This window comes from Rhopalosiphum padi, chromosome 2, assembly GCF_020882245.1.
Source record: "Rhopalosiphum padi isolate XX-2018 chromosome 2, ASM2088224v1, whole genome shotgun sequence".
Lineage (NCBI taxonomy): Eukaryota > Metazoa > Arthropoda > Insecta > Hemiptera > Aphididae > Rhopalosiphum > Rhopalosiphum padi.
Window position 1 is genome coordinate 69,299,608 of NC_083598.1, and position 19,606 is coordinate 69,319,213.

Genomic DNA, 19,606 nt, shown 5'->3' on the forward strand with positions numbered 1-19,606 from the left:
TCTGTACAACAGATACGAGACACCATCGAGCTTCAGGCGAAATTATAGTAATTTATCATCGGATAGGTACCATAAGAACATTTTCCCGAATAATAGTAACTAATCAATTAACAATACGACAAAGTGCTCATAATCATAGAATCTAAAATAAATTAAATATCAATATAAATATAAATACGCACACAATATTTTAATATAAATTTTATACACTCACAAAATATTTTCTATATTGACTCTAGGTTTTTTTACAGTTATTTAAAGAAAAAGTTATGGAGAACCTTGTGTTAGGTTTTTTAAATTTAGGTATAAATCACAACAATTTTATGAATTTTCAACTACATAATTCCATGCAAATTTTCGAGATTTTAACATATTTCGTAAACATTTGAACTTTAAATGCTTATAAACAAAAATTGCGACTAACAATTTTTGATTTTTTTTTACTACGATAAGTACAACTTATAATAAACCTTCTATTAAATTTTAAAGATTTTTTGGATAGCTTAATTTTTTTATAGGCATTTCAAAAAAAAAAAAACTTAAATCGAAAATTTCAATTGTCTATAAATAGCTTAAAATAAGTCAAAATATGTTGAAAATTTAATCGTAAATAGATAATAATTTGGTGAACATTTTAAGTATTTACAATGATTCGTTTTTGAGTTACAGCAAAATAAAAAAATCGATTTTGTCAAAAACTTCATTACTTTCATTATTTTTATTACTTTTTTAGTATTTTGGGCATTTTTATTTTAATGCTTTGACATTTTTGATTTCTTTTAAGATATTATCTATTTATATTATGAACTTATTTTAACTGTTATATCTTTACGGTATTTACTGCAGACAGCTTTTATTAAATTGAAGTGATTTAAGTTAATAATTATTATATGGTTTAAAATATAAATACCTATATGTATTATTATAATAGATAATTATATACAAATAATATAATAAATGTTACATTTTTCAGTAAAAATTTTATCAATCATTCTGTATTAGGTACTAAAAGTAAATAAATTTCTAGTTATATCAAAAAAATATATCATGATATACCTATACTCTTAGGCTGACAGGCCGTCTCCCATCAAAATCATTGTTCGTATACAATGATATTATATCATTGAATTCGAGTTGAATAGACTTGTAATAGTGACCGACCTCCCCCCACAATTCAATACCTGACGTACAGCAGTGCGGTACCTAGCTCCTACCTAACCATACGGCACACACACACAAACACAAGGTAATAACTCCGTAAGTGAATTGACGATTCAGATTCTAATTGTGTTTATGTATCGACTTAACGTCAAATTTAGAAAAAGCATTCCATGCAAAACTGTTATTCTTCAATTCACACCAAATTATAAAATTATATATTGCTTACATTATAATATAATAAGTTATATTATATAACCAATGATATCATTATAGTATACTTTCGAATACTTGATAGTCGATACAATATTTAATAAGTAAAATATATTTTTAGATTTAAATAAATTTAATATTCATTTTATAATTTAGGAGTTTGCATTTTTGATTACACCTAGGTCTGAACCATACATTTTAGGCCTAAATAGTGGTGTGATCTGTGGTCACTAGAAAAATAAAATCAAATGTAGGAAAACTGAAATTAAAATTTAAAAAAAAACTAATATGGCAACGCCACTAAGTGGTGAAAATAAAACGGTGATAGCAGACGGAATATCACGTAAAGTACCTAATTCATAATACGATATCGATAGATGGCGCTAACATTATCTTCCAAACAAATCGTTCTATAATAATTTTATTATTATAGTAGGTAATCGTATAATGTTGATTGTAATTTGTAAACACTAAACGTTGACGTCTTGACGGCAAGTCGGCAACTGACAATAGTCAACGATATAATATAATATACGATATATAACGGTATAATACAAATAATACAATATTAGGCATAGGCTATCGATATACCCGTTATAAATAAACATGGTTGAAGAATGTGAAAAAGTGTTACATATCCAATATTGTTTTAAAAAACCTTTAAATTTTTAATTAGTTTGTTTAATAGTACTATTAATGAATATATTCATATATTTATATATATATATTACATATTATATAACTATATTGATTTATTTGAATTATTTTTATTAAAATTTTCAAGCGGCCTCCGTGGCGCAATGGCTAGCGCGTTCGGCTGTTAACCGAAAGGTTGGTGGTTCGAGCCCACCCGGGGGCGATTAATTTTTTGTATTTTATTCAAAACATTTTATAGCCGCTAACATATTATTAAAGTACATATTTAAGTTAAACTTATAATAATAATAATAATAATATGAATAATGAATTTGTTTGTACCCGGATACCAATAAGATTTAGAAGTATTAATATATATACTTTTAAACATCTACCAAAGCCAAATAAAAATATATATATTTATCGATTTATCTTTTAATTTGGTGCCCCAAGTTCACCCCTTTTTAGCAGGTCTCTAATGCATTGTACAAAATAAATGTAGAGATACAAATATTATGTCAATATAGATCAAAAAAAAAAATACTTCACTGAAATTACAAAATTATATTTTAATAGTAAAATGAAAATGTCTAACGAATAATGATCGAATTACATTTTTAAATGAGTAAGATACTTCGACAGCCCTATTTTTTCTAAATCTTATTGGTATCCGGGTACAAACAAATTCATTAGAATATTAAATGTATAACCCAACCGCACACATGCGTCATATATAAACATAAAATGCGTATATTAATTTACTATAAAAAAAAATAATTAATCTGCTTAAATTTTGAAACTTAAAAAGTCAAAAAGCTACTAAGTTAAATAACTAAGTTTTGATTTTTTGAGAAACCGTCGGCATAAAATATAATACCTATGGAATGATTAGACCATCCTAACAGTTATATTGTTATATACTTATATAGCCAAATATAGTATTATCTACCTAGGTATTGATTATTATGGTGTACACTTGTTTTTTCGTCGATTAATAATTGTATATATTTTTTTCTTTCTTTTTTCTCTTCTTTAATCTTTTTGTTTTGCAAACCATAATATATACCTGTCATATTTATATACAAAAGGGCTCAACCCGTTTATTCTAAAATAAAATAAGTCCGGGCGCCAGGGCTCTGGCCCCTTCTGCCTCATCCTCTCGCCGGCTCTGGTTATCCATTTAATGTAGGCTACTCATTATTTCAGAAAACATAGCCGTTTTTGAAAATATTTCGTTTTCGTAGGTATTTTGATATTTGAAATCGTTACAAAACAACATTTTTATAAAAAAATTATATTCCTTATCGTTTTTATTTTTAAAGTTATTTTTACACTTTGAATAACAATCTACATTTTTTATTCTCTTAGAAAAATATTATATGAAGTATTTCGATCTATAAAACTAAAATAGATATCGGACAACTAGTTTATTAGTGGTTACTTATAAATGTATAATATCTAGTATTTACATTTTCATAAAAATGTCGTTTTTTAACGATTGAATAAGTATATGCAAAAAAATTTGTATTTATAAAAATATATATTGCAAAAAGGTAGATGATCAAAACTCAAAAATGTTGACTCAAAACTTGAACGTTATCTAAATTCTCAATCAACTATAATTATACAATTACATAAAATTGTTCAAATTCTTGAATACATAATTTTTGTTTATTTTAAGTATCAGCGTTAACCGATAGTTTACGGCCTTACATGACATTGTAAGAACGGCTTTTAAAATTTTAAAATTTTATATAACTATAATAACTATACGTCTATACATATACATAAGGGCTAAGACTAAGAATTTTTGTTTTGTTAATACTTATTATTACTAATTGTAATTTTTTTATTTAACTCTATAAGGCAATAAATTGTCACTTTTTAATTTTATTTTTATAACTAGGTAATAAGTATTAATAGGTACTATTGACCATATCCTGATAAATTAATATATTAATATAATATGGTGACCATGATGGAAATAAATAATATTTATAAAACTTACATTTATAAATAAAATCATAACTATTTATACTATAATACAAATAAAAAATGCAAAACAAAATTTTTTGTAATAGTAATAATAAAAATATTTTAAACCAAGGATAAAATATTAATATTTTTTCTACATTATAAAGCAAATTTGTAAATTATATTATTTTAATCAACTTTTGAAGTCAAATCTGCTTTTATACACATTATATGTAAAACTGTTTAAAAATCTTAACTTTAACTAAAACTTTTTTTTTTCTTCATGTACTGTAATTACAAGTACATTGTACATAGGAACTATGCCTATATTCGGTGTAAGCAAGTAGGTATAAGCAGTAATCGACTTCCAAAAATAATCTTTAAAATAATATATATAACTGGTATAATAATTTAATATGTAATATTCACTCCAATAACATAATTCCCATTAAATTATGACATAGGTGGTTTTTGAAAAATATATTTTTCAAACCATTTCATCAACTTCCTTGCCCATAATTATCATTATAACATTATCAACAATATAATAATGTATTTCCAACAGTGCAAAAATGTTCTCAATATCGCAAAGAACGCTCAACAGCGTTGAGTATTTAATTACAACTTTTTGAATTAATGTTTCATTACCATTCTATCTATACTAATTATTAATTAAATACTATTATTTTATAGATGTACATGAAAAAACTATAGTTTGATATGAATGATTTATAAGATAACAATCCATAAGCTTACTCAGTGGTGCACTGGTGCCCACTGCTCATTATACAATATGCATTACATATTAATATATTATACACCACAATTTAAGCTGTGCTATACACTATATTATGTTATATCTATGTAATAATATTTATTTGTATTAAATTATAATAACAATATGTCAATACATATAAAAGAATAAAAAAGTTTATTTCCGTGAATATTGTGTTTTTATACAAATTACATTTAAAATTTTGTAATTAACATCAAGTTAATATAATATATAAAATTAATTAAGTTAATGTTTTAATTTGTAGTAGTATAATACTAACTCAATATCATATAAATACCTTTCTATAAGTAATTATTAAACACTGTATTATAAAATAGAGATAATTTTAGACTTAAATAATTTGAACACGGGAGTATTAATTTTTATAAATTAAAATAATATTTAATTATTTTTGCTATATTTAGTAAATTGAAATACCTATACTATACTTATCAAGGTTTGATTTTTACAACAATTTTACTTATTAATATATTAAAATTAATGCCTTGACGATTGATAAGCGAATAATAGCTAGGTACATAATATTGTTTATTTTTATATACTATTTTTCCATAAACAATAATTAGTTGTAGTTTAGAATTTGAATACTCTACTCTTACGCACAATAAATACCTAATTTTTTATATAATATTCACCAAAGGTTAATACCAATATTTCATAGAAGTTTTTACTGGGGCTATAAAATTTAACTAGATCATGTAACCTATCCTAACCACTGAAAATTAAGTCATACCTATTCAAATAATTATCTATATTGTTATAGTAGATATCATATAGAAATGTAAACAAACTCAATGAAAATAACGAATTAACGAGAAAGGCGAAGAAAATTCGCGAAATGTCTACAATACATTGTCATACACCATAAATATATATATATATAGGTAATGATAAAGTACGTTACAGGTGGCAGTGATGTCGCTATTCTATGGAGGGATGGTCGGCGGCGCTCATGCCTCACTGCTGTACTACGCGAAACATATAGAACCTTCTCGATTATTCGGTCGGGCAATATAAACGCTAACAGCGCGCTATCCGGCATCAGTTATAATTCGATAGCGTTAACAGTGCATTTCGTTTTCGAGACACCGTTTTTATTTATAACTAGTGCGACTTTCAGTGTTACACGCGTTTAATTTTCCAGTGCGAATTTAAACACGATTTAAAGAGTGTTTTAAAATCGTTATTGAAATCATATTGCGTTATTGAAGTATACACATAAAACACATTTAGATTTCAGTTTCGTATTAGTTGTGCGTTGTGCGTGAATAAATCGACGGTTAACGAAATGAGTGGAAAAACAGCGATCGGTATCGATCTGGGCACCACCTATTCGTGTGTGGGCGTTTGGCAACACGGAAAAGTAGAGATCATCGCCAACGATCAAGGTAACAGGACTACACCGAGTTATGTAGCGTTTACCGACACCGAACGGTTGATCGGCGACGGGGCCAAGAACCAGGTTGCGATGAATCCCGTCAATACGGTGTTCGATGCCAAACGTTTGATCGGCCGTCGTTTTGACGACGATAAGACACAAACGGACATCAAGCATTGGCCATTCAAAGTTATTAGCGACGGCGGAAAGCCCAAGATCCAAGTGGAATTCAAAGGTGAGCGTAAAGTGTTCGCGCCGGAAGAAATCAGTTCGATGGTATTGACAAAAATGAAGGAGATCGCGGAAGCGTACTTGGGCCGTAACGTAACGGACGCTGTCATCACGGTACCGGCGTACTTCAACGATTCGCAGAGACAGGCGACAAAGGACGCGGGCGCCATAGCCGGTTTGAACGTAATGCGGATAATCAACGAACCGACGGCCGCAGCCCTGGCGTACGGTCTAGACAAGAACCTGAAAGGAGAGAGGAACGTGTTGATATTCGACCTGGGAGGTGGCACCTTCGACGTTTCAGTGTTACAGATCGACGAGGGTTCGATATTTGAAGTTAAGTCCACTGCTGGCGACACACACTTGGGTGGCGAAGATTTCGACAACCGGCTGGTATCGCATTTGGCCGACGAGTTCAAGAGGAAAACCAAAAAGGACGTGCGCGCCAATCCGAAGGCGTTGAGACGGTTGAGGACGGCCGCCGAACGGGCCAAGAGAACGTTGTCATCCAGTTCGGAGGCCACTTTGGAGATTGACGCGTTGGTAGACGGTATCGATTTCTATACACGAGTGTCCCGGGCCCGTTTCGAGGAGCTGTGTGCCGATCTATTCCGGTCGACCCTACAACCGGTGGAGAAGGCGTTGGCGGATGCCAAGTTGGACAAAGGAGACATACAGGATGTGGTGCTCGTGGGTGGTTCGACAAGGATCCCGAAGATCCAGAATCTCTTACAAAACTTCTTCTGTGGTAAGCCACTTAACCTGTCCATCAACCCCGACGAAGCAGTAGCTTACGGCGCTGCGGTGCAGGCGGCCATCCTTAGCGGTGACACGAGTTCAGCGATTCAAGATGTATTACTCGTGGACGTCACCCCGTTATCGCTTGGCATCGAGACCGCAGGCGGCGTTATGACCAAAATCATCGAACGCAACTCTACCATTCCGTGCAAACAAACCCAGACGTTCACCACGTACGCGGACAACCAACCGGCCGTCACCGTGCAGGTGTTCGAAGGGGAAAGGGCTTTGACAAAGGACAACAATTTACTGGGAACGTTTGACCTGACAGGTATACCTCCAGCGCCCAGAGGTGTACCTAAGATCGAAGTGACTTTCGATATGGACGCCAACGGCATTTTGAACGTTTCGGCCAAGGATAATAGCTCTGGGCGTTCGAAGAACATCGTCATCAAAAATGATAAGGGCCGTCTGTCTCAAGCCGAAATCGACCGTATGCTCAGCGAGGCCGAACGTTATAAAGAAGAGGACGAACGACAGAAGGCGAAAATCGCGGCCAGAAACCAGTTGGAGAGCTATGTGTTTGGTGTTAAACAGGCGTTAGATGAGGCTGGCGACAAGTTGACCGAATCTGAGAAAAACACCGGCAAAAAGGAATGCGACGCGGTCATCGATTGGTTGGATAGAAATCAGTTGGCGGACAAAGACGAGTACGAATTCAAGTTAAAAGAAATCCAAAACAGTTGCTCGACTCTGATGTTGAAGATACACGGCGCGGGACAAGCCGGAGGAGCTAACGTGCCTCCCGGAGCTAATGGTTTCGCTGGAGGAAGAGGACCTACCGTTGAAGAAGTCGATTAATTATTCTGCTACAATGCCATCGGATCTTCGTAAATACTATTTTGAATTCTATTCCTACATTTTAATTCCTACTATTTATAGAATTCACAGTAGATTTAAGTTTAGATTAACCTTTCTTTTGTACTTCATAATTTATTATGTTTTCGGCACAATAAATATTTATCTATTAGCTACATACATTTTGTGTTTTTTTTTTACCTTTTTATCCATGATTGATTTGAACTAAAAAAATTAGTATTGATAACATAATAATTAATATTCTATTTAATTTAAAACATTGCTCGTATACGATTTGTATATATTCATATTACTTAAATTACTATCGTATATCATATTCATATATATATTTATATAGACAAAATATTGGGAAATATTATAGGTATATTGTTCATAAAGAAAGTATTTAGAATAGTTTCTAATAAGTAATTTCTAAGTGGTTAATATTTTTACTGAAATAATTATTTAAAATATACAATATATATGCATACTGTTAAAGTGTGGACAGTGTGCTGCCAATGGCAATACGCGTAAATAATAGATGTGATATGTGCGATGTGCCTGACTAATGACTATACAAACACTGGAACGCATAAAAACTGTTAAATATATACCTGACATTTTATTATATAAATGGGTCAAGAACCAGCATGCTTCCAACATAATAGTTTAAATTTCAATTTTAAAGGTGATAAAGCAAATAAAAGAAAATATTAAAAAATAATTATTAAGATACAAAATCAAAATCAAAATTATAATTATAATTTTCTTTCACTTTTATCTGTAATGTAATAATTATTACTATTAAATTTACTATACCTATTCCTAAGACTAACAAGAAAAGTTATTAGCATATTTAGCAATAATTTATTTTATTTATTTATTTTATTTTAATTTCATATAATGAAATACTGGGCCCACTGAGAATACTCGTGTGGCCCATTTACTTAGTAATGAGTATAATGACTAATGGTTACAGACATTTAGATAGGTACTACAGTACTACACATCTACACCAATCGCTGAACACTATAATGTACGCAAATCCGACTAATGTATTATTTGGAGGCACCTAATAATTATATTTTCTTTTCTTTTCTTTTTTAAATACCTATAATTTCTGTTGCTTACATTTTAATATCCCATTACTATACAGAACGAGTAGAACGACATTCAATGATGATCACAAATCCCTATAAAATAAGAGATAGGTAGACACAACACACTATGTTATTAAAATTATGTTATACCTAATTAACTGACTCATTATCATAAGCTATAGTTGTGGGTAGATATTAATGCATTTATTTATGAATTATGTACAATATAACTCATACTAAGTATTATTACAATTATTAACAATAATACTTTATAGTATTGAGAATTTGATTTTTGAAAAACGATTAAGTACTTAAAAAGGTTATGACGAGTGATAAAAAAGTATTTAGTCCAATCATAATATTGGTTAGAATGTAAAATACCTCTTCATATTATCATAACAATTTAGCCATTTGCCTATATATTATTTATTAATTATTTTTACCATTTATATTTTAGCTATATATTAACTCTTATTACCTATTATTATTATAAGTTTAACTTAAATATGTACTTTAATAATATGTTAGCAGCTATTAAATGTTTGAATAAAATACAAAAAATTAATCGCCCCCGGGTGGGCTCGAACCACCAACCTTTCGGTTAACAGCCGAACGCGCTAGCCATTGCGCCACGGAGGCCGCTTGAAAATTTTTATAAAAATAATTTAAATAAATCTAAAGTTATATAATATAGTTAATATATTGCATAATGTAACAAGATATAATTATATAAATAATGATAAATTATAAATTCATAATCATAATTCATAATCAATAAATAATAATCATATTGCATTTTTCTTTTTTCTTACCTACTTATTAGTTAATATTATCAATATTTTTGGGAATATTTCATCAATTTTAGCTGCATATAAACATCATATTTCAAACGTTTTACCAGAATATAAATCCGGACTCTACTGATAACATATTAACGTTGATTTGCCGTTGACGTATTTACTATTTTAAATAATTAAAATTTGTAAGATAATTTAAACTTGAATATTTTAAAATAATATGAAAAAAAAGGCAATGGGGGAGGGCTATAGCCTCTTTAGTCTCCCCTCCCATTGGCTATGCCACTATATAATAATTAAATATTATCATTTTGGATTAAAAGTTATAACACACAGGTTATTCTTTAAGAAGACATATTTTGCGTTATTATTTAAGCTTATCATGCTTAACCTCATCAATAATAATTCTATTAAATTTATTTTTATTACTGATACTTAACCAATAATAATGAATGTAATATTGAAGATTACCTATAAAAAAAAATATAATGTTTAAAATTTGTTTTATTGTGGATTAAACAATTCTATTAAAATTAATTTGCAATTTTAGTAATATATTAGTCATTACTAATTAGTGAATATAGTTTCTATTAACTATTAAGTCAACTAGTTGTAACGAAATGTACTAAATTCTTGATTATAAATAATATCTTTAACAGACTATAATCATTATAACTTGAAATTATTAACTGTAACAATAGAATTTTTATTTTTAATGTTTGTATTATTTGTTTTGATGTTTACAAGCAATTTGATACTTATTTATATTTTTTCAATAGGATGAGAGGAATGGACCAATGCATTTTTTAATATTAAATCTATACATAGAACTACAGAAAAAATAGAAACACTTTAAACACATAAAATCGTGTATTGCGTAAGAATTATCATAATTTGATATTTGGCGCATACAATACAATATATAGTACATAAAAAAAGTTGAAACCAACCTTGGGTTTACATAAAAATTAACAGTTCTTAATTAGTAACTTAACAAAACAATAAATCAACAAAATTAATATGTGATAACTAATAAAGAGAACAATAAACAAAAAAATACAAATTAAATAGGATAATAAAGATGAGACTACATAAGCGAAACAATATAATAAGGAACAGTAATTAACCACATTGAATATTACAATAAAGGATAACAATAAAAGTTTAGATTTCTCTGTATACAAATTGTTTTACAGTAGAGAAATACACGATTAATAATAATATGCACACACATCGGAATTTTTTAAGACATTTTAATATTTAGATAAAGTTTTTTTTTTTAAAAGTGACTATGCATTTATTATTATAGAAATCATTTTAGTAATTTAGTATGTTGTAAAATATGTTTTTACATGAAAAAAAAACCATTGAAATAGAAATATTACATTTAACAGAATATTTATTGCTTAAGCCTATAAAACGGTTATTATAATAACTGATTGTATTATAATAGATTTATCATGTTATATAGTTAAATAGATACAAATTTCTACTTAGATTTGGTCAATAAATTCCAAATGCAAAATTAATATTTAAAACCGTACATAAACTAATTTACAATTTAGTTAATTTATACAAGTATTTAAGTATATATATATAATATATGTCCATAGGGTTTAACAATATAATATTAACTATTAATGATGCTTGGAAAGTGTAGACATTTAGTCCATTTGCTAATTACTGATTAAAGTAAGTGTTTGCATCATCTATATGACTGTTGGCGGCAACACATTGTAATCATGTATGGATGATTTAACTGTTTCATAGATGGGACGGTTGTTGTCAGCATTGGACGAGGTCAAATTGTTATAGGTCATGTAGTCGGAATGTGGGTTATTGCATAATGTCTGTAACTTGGTCAGATAACTGTCAAAGTGTTCTTGAGTCTTTTCGGAACCAGATTGACCGTCTGGACATCTCACTTGTTCCAAAAATGACATCATGTTGTTCCTTAGGTTTTCATAGTACCCATTCAAATGGGAATTTTGTCGTTGAGATAAGATTTGTGTTTCCTGTAAACATGCAAAAATATCAGATTGTTACAATTACTTAATATATAACTTGGTAAAATTGTGGAATATTGTTGTAGTACGATTATTATATCATTAGAGCATCTTTTGGGAGTGTTTTTTGTTTGTTTGGAATGTTTGACACTACCTTGGGCCTACCTTATCCCCGTGTCGAAGATGAGCCTCCATAGCATTGATGTCTGTCTTCAATCTCAACATTTGGGATTCGACGCGTGCATTTTCTCGTTGCAATTCCGTTATTTCAGCATCCAAAGTAAATAGATCTTCACCACCGTTCCCCATATTACAATCTAAAAACCACAACTTTTTTACCTTTTCTCCTCCTCAAAATTTGACTTTTTTTTAAAAATTGTAAAAATCCCACAATTTTACCAAAAGATAATCTTAATACTATTCTCACCATTATGAAGTTGTTTCGAGCCGTACATATGATGATACAATGAATCAGCAGCGTTTGCTGGGATAGGTTTCTTTCCTGATGCTAAATTTGGTGCTGATGGATGGCAAACACTGAGAGTTGGTGCACCACGGTGAAGAAAAGAACTGGAGTTTAAATGAGATGGTTCACAGCCAGTTTGGTCAGATTGCTGGTGATGGTGTTGTTGTTGTTGTTGCAGTTTGGCTATATTAGCTTTATGCTGTTCAACAGTTCCCCCACTTTCAAGTACACGCATTTTGTTACGATTTGCAATTGGACAACCGGATGCACTAATATTAAATATTATGAGATAAGCATGACTAATGTAATTAACAATAAAAAGCTTTAGGCTTTAAAAATTTAATTTACCTTCTGTGAGATAAAAATTTGCCTGTAGCATGTCCAGATCCATCACACCCAGGTATAGGGCATCTACAATACAATTTTATTTTAAATATGTAACTAGTTAGTTTAAATATACAATAGTGCAATTTACCTTAGTGGCTCAGAATCTTGACCGTCTCGAGGTTTACTCTTTGGCTTATTAGCCCGAGGACATCCAGATAAGGATCTATGAGAAGAATAATTTCCTGTTACATGACCAGACCCATCACAGCCGGGTGTGGGACATTTTAGTTCTTGTGAATGTGTTGAAGAAATTCCTGGTTGTGATGAAGAACGATCACTTCTTGCACAAACAGAAATACTAAAAAAAAAAAAAACCGTCATACTTAATTTTAATTACAATGTTACAAATAGAATGCATAATTAATTAAATTATAAACATTTACATTTTTTTTATAACTAATATTTTAAAAATAAATAAATATATTGGTGTATCTGATATAAAAAGGTTTTTTATTTTGTTGTTTAATTTAATTTTTTTTATAAACATATTTTAGGTATTATAATTAATATAATATACCTACATTAAAATATTGTTATTAAATTAAAACTTTTATTTAATGTAGGATGGGTAAAATTTTTTTAATTATCCTACAATTTACATATACATGGTTAAAATAGTAATAAATCACAAATAAAAATTTAAGCAGAAATACCTAGATGATTATAGATCATTTAATCGGAACTGAAATCGGAATTAAAAAAAATCTCCTCTTCTTTTTCTTCTTCTTCAGTTTCTTTATGGACAATATCTTTGTTTTCTGTACAGGCTGACTTAACTCTGAATGAAAAACATTCTTGTAAATATGATTTTCTTCTAGACTCTTCATTAATGCTCAAACAAGATGTGATGAAATTGTCAATCATTTCTGCTGTACGGTGTGGGTGGTTTAACAGCAATACAAAACACGACCGGACTGAGAACAAAATGTAATCGCTCTCAATGTTGGGTGATTTCAGGGACACTGATAGCAATTCTTTGTAACCATCCCAATCACCCGCCAACAGACAGAGTCGCATCTCATTCAATACCGGTTTCAAACTGTTCTCCTTCATTGTCTTGCACGAAGAGCGACTGCAATAAATTGGTAAATGAGTTTTGTCGGTACACAGCCAGTCTACGAACATCGATGCCCTGTCAGCCTTATAAGTGGCATTTATCTTTGCTCTTCTGCCAACTGGTTCCGACTTTCGTGGTTCCAATATCGTTTCGATGGCTTGCAGAACACAACTCTTTGGTAAGACAATGTGATTTCGGGATTTATGGTCGAAAGATGAGGTTTCCGAAGTGTCACTAAATGTCAGTTCCATTTTTAAAATGTTACGGTCGTGGATTTCAATAATGGAAACGCGGTTAAAAGCTATTCAATGGATAAGATTAAAGTTATAAAGCAAACGAATTATCTTGCGATTATAATATACAAACGTAGAAAATACGACAGTTCGAGTCTACGTCTAGACAAAATCAATATTCTCAACAGTCGGCCAGTGCATCTTAGTATTCACTATTCACTGTTAAGTAAAATGTTCAGACGGTTTTTACTTTTTTTTCCACTGTTCGTATTTAGTCGACACTCGAATACACTCAATAGCACGATCACGATTTAAAATATCTCAGTTCGTGCCGTTCGTGGTTGATAGTGATGATTATGTCGTTATCATGTCATTCAAACAGTATGGCCGCATGTCAGATAATATTTGATCGTAGTACGCCAACGCGGGCTTTTTAGAACGAATCTAAGGATTAACAAACCGTTCCACCACGGACAATTTTGTTCTCGATCATTTTTCGAATTTGCATATCAATTTTCAATCGTTTAATTCTAATCGGATGTGTCTGACGAATGATTATTACTTTTAATCATAAAAATGTTAGTAGAGGGGGGGGGGGTGGTAATACTTTGTCATAAGAACACGTACCTACGTTTAAATTATATACATAAGTAGGTAGTTATTTTTTAAAAAAAAGTTAAAAATTAAAATAATACTTTTTACATTATGTATTGCGAAAAAAACAATTACAAAGTAATATTAGTTATTATTAAACAACATTAAAAATAATAGTGTCATCATAATAAAAATGTCTACTTTTTAAAGTCACAACGAGTAATAAATGACAATTTTTGAACTTAAGCATAGTGGATAGTTGCTTATAGTCTTATGATTTATAAATATATTACTGTAATAAACTGAACTCAGTACTTTTAATGTGCTAAAAACATTAAAAAATGCACTTAAATTGTTGAAATATGTTGTTAAAATATATGATCTAAAAAATGAGGTAGTTAAAAACTTGAAATATTTATGGTTTATTTTTCCCTTTTAAGTTGTATCATAGTGGTGACAATCGAAAATAAGTTGATCATATCTAATACGAATATGGACATGGTCACATGGGTAGGTGTATGTAATGTATTATCACGTATAATATTGTCTAAATACATTGACACAATAAAGATTAAGGAAAAAAAATGTATAAATAAATAACATAAAAAATTCAAAACGTAAATACAGTATTATACTATTATAGTACACAAGTAGTTGTAGTATTGTCTGCAATTCAAGACCGTAGATAAAATAAAAAATATTTTTATTTTATTTTTATACCAAGTTAACAATACAATAAGTTAATTGTATAAAAGAAGACGAGTTTTTTTTATACATTTTAGATAATTATAAAAGAAATATGTAAAATATGTAATAAAAATATCAAAGTTTAAAACTGGAATTTATCAATAATAAATAAATCGTGAAATAACATTTTAGTATTGGGTTGAAATATTTTAAATTTTGAAATTAATAATTAAGAAAACAATTTGTATTGAATCAGATTTTTCTACTTAATTTTAGAGCTGAGCTTAAAACAAATATGCTCGAGCATTGAATTAAAAACGTAAAAAGAGATGATTGGTAGTTTTTCCAACTCGATGGAATTATTTCTACTTATTATTGTATTAAACTAATTAGTTTTCCCACTATTTTGCTTTTTAACTCATAGTCAGATATTCTTTCAAAATTATTATATTTTTAATACAAATAATAATGAAATAAAATTAATACTAAAATACAAGAAAGACGTATTTGAAGAAACTTATTAAAATATATTTTCGTACATATAATAACAATAATAATAATACTAAATAATCATAATAATGTTAATAAACGCGCTCACGTACCTGTCGTCTTTAGACGAGACTGAGAGTTTGTCTTGCTGCGGCGGTGGCATACTGTAACACGGATTCTGCGAGAACCCGTTGGGCGGTGCGCCTTGTTGGTAGGCACCTGCTGAATAGCCGCACGAGTATGCTGACGTGCTATATGGCGTCGAGTACCCATTTGCGTACTCTGGCATCGGATATCCAGGATGTGGGCTCAATGATGTGTAACCTATACGACAGATGGCAAAATATATTATTGGTACGCCACAACGCGATGTACACAGAAAATAGTGAATAGAATATTGACTTAGTTTGCAGACACCCTAAACAAATATCACCCCCCTTAAGGTTAAGCATTTTGTGAAATAAATATAATTATCGTATGTCTATACCGAGAGTGAGTAAGTTGTTTAGTTATTATATTTTTTCATAAGATCTTTAAGCATAAAGTTATACTAGACCATTTTAAAAGTCATAATAAGTGGCTTTACTGAAATGATGAACGGCAGGTCATGCAATAGGTATGTGTTTATGTATTTTTTGTTCTATCAAAGTGTCCAAAAGTTTTAATGAGCCGAATATCAAACATTATCTGTTTGGTACTTTAAAATGGTAATTTTTTTCTCAATAGAATCTCTAAAGTTAGTGTAAAGTCAAATTACCGGTAAGCTGAAAAATCGTAAAAATATGATGACATTTATGACATTTATGGCTACTCGTTTTTTTAACAAAATACATTATGGACATTTATGGTAATACATATTGAAATTATTAAATGAAAATAATTATTATAAATAAACTGGGAATTTTCGTAGATTTTGTATGATAAAAATATCATAAATAAATGTGATTACGAAAATAAAAATGCCTATGCGATTTTGTCCGCTTATTAGCTATAGTAATTATTATTAGAAAATGAATATATGTCGATGGATGAGGTTTAGAGTGTTTAGACGATTGATGTGCGACTTCGACGACTTTTGTGTTAGCAAAGATGGACTTAAGTATACAATTTGGAATTTTATTACCAATAGAGTGGAAAATTATGTATTAGTGTGTCAATTATAAATTCCTACATAATATCTAACTGTATTAAATAATTTTCGTTTCGAATGCCCCGATTGTGGGTACAGAACGTTTGCGCATATTGTATCACGAATGATTTTTTTATAGGTCGTTTAATATATTGTCCTAAAAAAAATTGAAACAATGTGATTATCTAAATTTGAGCAGATTCAAATTATATGGTCATTATTTATATAATTATATTCACGAAAAAATTACAAAATTATAAATTGTTATTATGTAAAATAATAATAAAATAATATGTTATTATCTAATTATTATGGTTTTGACTATATTTTTTAATTAGTCATTCATAAAAAAAAAAATTATTTTTAAATTTGAATATTTTAAGACTATAATACTTTCACATTATGTCATCGGTATGTTTATTATCCGTTCGTGATATCGAACTACAACTTTACTAATGTTCTCCACTGACAAACAGCTAGTCGTTATTTTACCTGGGTCACCAATGATACGCAAACGAAAAACTACGTCTATCGTTTTAAACTTATAAATAAAAACGATATATGCAATATGGATAATATTATAGTATATTACTTACCGTTCACGTCCCTATAGTGGTCCATGTAATGGGAACCTCCGCTTTCGGGTGTCGACTCTCTGCTGTATCCGTTAGGCGCTCCTCCAGGAAACACTAGCCTGCCAGGTGCCCTGTAACGGGGACAAATGATTGTAAACGTCTCGGTAAAAGGCTATAAAGGCTAATCATAAACGACATCGTCATACCTGTTGACGCTGAGGTCCAAAGTTTGACCTTGTGGGCTTGGTGCCTGGTTGACCTGCGGACTGGATGTCGACGTATTCGGGCTGGTACGATGTCCGGTGGTTCCTGCGTAATGATGTGGGCTCAGGCTGTTTGAATACGTGACAGTCTATGTGTAAACGATAGAAAAATAACAGTCAGATCAAAGGCTTTAATTTTAATATTTAGTTATAATGTGCGGAATACTATCGTCTACTTTTATCGCGTATTGTAGTGTTGGATATCGACGATAATATAATTGTAGAGAAACCATATTATATTTTAATATAGTTTTCCAACACCTCGAAAATCACTACAATTTAATATGACGGTACCATTTATATACCTAGTCAATACATTTTTTTTAACTAGGTGTTGTTTCTAAGATTTAAATCAATAATTTGTTTTTTACTGTACAAGCATTAGAAATCAATTTTTCATATTTATAACAATTGTACGTTTTCACTGTTTTCAGTCAACAGAAAACATAGTAATATGGGAGGTCTTGGCTTTGTCAAAGTGTTCTAGATTTGTTTTTAGAAAAACACGGTATAAAATGGTAGTTACTTCGAGCTCCAATTTTTCCAATTTGGTTAATAAAAAGACGATCATATAGTAAAATCGTACCTGTGGACTGGTTGAAGTCACGCTGGACGTGGATAGGTCCATGACCGACACTGTGCCCGGTGACCGGGTTAGCGGTAGTGGCAACGGTAACGGAAGTGGCTTCATCCCGGTACTCGCAGCAGCGATGCACTTCACCGACAGATTGATCGCTGCTGCTGTGGGAAAACCCGATTGGATGACCGGGCCGCCGCCGGTGGAAGTGGGCGGATTCGCTCCTTCGTACTGGTATAGCGGCCTGTAACGAAACAAAAACACCGTATTTGAAAATAATTTTGTAACGTACTACGTAGTTTTATTAATTATGGGTTAGGACTTAGGATTTTGAAATGAAATAAATCGTTAAAAAGTAATTTTAGTTGTCAAAGATAGAAAAAATAAATATTATTTATTTATTTACCAAGCTTAAAAATTACAAATAAAAAAATTATTTTTTCCTTTATAAAATTTAGAACTTATATTATAAAATATAAGAGGTCACCAGTAATTGGGAAATAAAAATAAAATTTTAGGATAGGCTATTTATATTTTATAAAATATAAATTATATTTAGATAATAGATATGTAAGTGTAATATAAACGACATTGAACTTGATTTTTTTTCAAACTACTCAAAATATTTGAGTTTAAAGTAATCGATTTAAAGTACCTATTAATTTTCAACGGATTTCGAACTGTTCGAATTTTGCGAAATTCGGGATGTGAGGAGTTCAATAGGTTCGAAAACCCATCCCTATAAAATATTGTGCGTAAGTTTTTGTGTCGTATCGTTAGTTGTATACACATTTTTCAATTGGAAAGGTGTGATTAGAACGAACCCTTACCTGGGATAGAGTGGCGGTTCGATGGCATCGTCCATTTGGACAGGCTGTTCGGGTTTCATGATCATCTGGTGCGGTTGGTACATGGCGGCGGCCGCGGCGTCTCCATATTCGGACGGGTACCGTTGACATGACTGATCGGATTCGTAGCGGTCGGCGTACGCCGCAGCGGCTGCGGCCACGGCCGCGTTCAGTGGATTCGGATATGACGGCGGCCGGACATGGTCGTACTGAGACCGGGCGGGAACTTCCGTGGAATACGACGGCGACGGTCGGTTGATGTTTGTCAGCGCATAGTTGCGGTCGGCGGCCGCGGCCACTGACCTGTTGTACATGTCTTGCTGTTGGCCGCCACTGCCGCCGTTGATTTGCTGCGGTTCGTACGGTCTGTGTTGCAGTCTCGTGTTGTTGTCCATCAACATGTAAGATCCGGATGA

General features: G+C 30.7%; 2 protein-coding genes and 2 non-coding genes across 9 annotated transcripts in view; 2 read left to right on the top strand and 2 right to left on the bottom strand.

The window, feature by feature from the left end:
• Positions 1-2,157: 2,157 nt before the first annotated feature.
• On the top strand, positions 2,158-2,230 carry Trnan-guu (transfer RNA asparagine (anticodon GUU)). Its single transcript has one exon. It is a non-coding gene; the product is annotated as a tRNA-Asn (tRNA).
• A 3,574-nt stretch (positions 2,231-5,804) lies between these two features.
• Positions 5,805-8,162, top strand: LOC132921516 (heat shock protein 68-like). The gene has a single exon (XM_060984578.1). It carries the CDS (start codon positions 6,066-6,068, stop codon positions 7,983-7,985), a length of 1,920 nt encoding a protein of 639 aa, XP_060840561.1. The 5' UTR covers positions 5,805-6,065; the 3' UTR covers positions 7,986-8,162.
• A 1,486-nt stretch (positions 8,163-9,648) lies between these two features.
• Positions 9,649-9,721, bottom strand: Trnan-guu (transfer RNA asparagine (anticodon GUU)). Its single transcript has one exon. It is a non-coding gene; the product is annotated as a tRNA-Asn (tRNA).
• Positions 9,722-10,730: 1,009 nt separating this feature from the next.
• The window catches only part of LOC132919332 (uncharacterized), a 234,315-nt gene continuing 225,439 nt past the window's right edge, over positions 10,731-19,606 (bottom strand). For 3 of the 6 annotated variants that reach the window (XM_060980864.1, XM_060980862.1, XM_060980866.1), the window contains 10 exons: positions 19,173-19,606; positions 18,352-18,586; positions 17,709-17,854; positions 17,524-17,633; positions 15,912-16,122; positions 12,827-13,036; positions 12,700-12,762; positions 12,313-12,620; positions 12,051-12,202; positions 10,731-11,894 (listed from right to left, as the gene is read on the bottom strand). The exon at positions 19,173-19,606 is cut by the window's right edge and continues 701 nt beyond it. In XM_060980864.1, the coding sequence (XP_060836847.1) occupies positions 11,589-11,894; positions 12,051-12,202; positions 12,313-12,620; positions 12,700-12,762; positions 12,827-13,036; positions 15,912-16,122; positions 17,524-17,633; positions 17,709-17,854; positions 18,352-18,586; positions 19,173-19,606 (2,175 nt within the window). In that variant the 3' untranslated portion in view covers positions 10,731-11,588. Of the gene's footprint in view, positions 11,895-12,039; positions 12,203-12,312; positions 12,621-12,699; positions 12,763-12,826; positions 13,037-15,911; positions 16,123-17,523; positions 17,634-17,708; positions 17,855-18,351; positions 18,587-19,172 lie in introns of all 6 variants that reach the window. The other 3 variants (XM_060980863.1, XM_060980865.1, XM_060980867.1) reach the window with 3 other exon arrangements.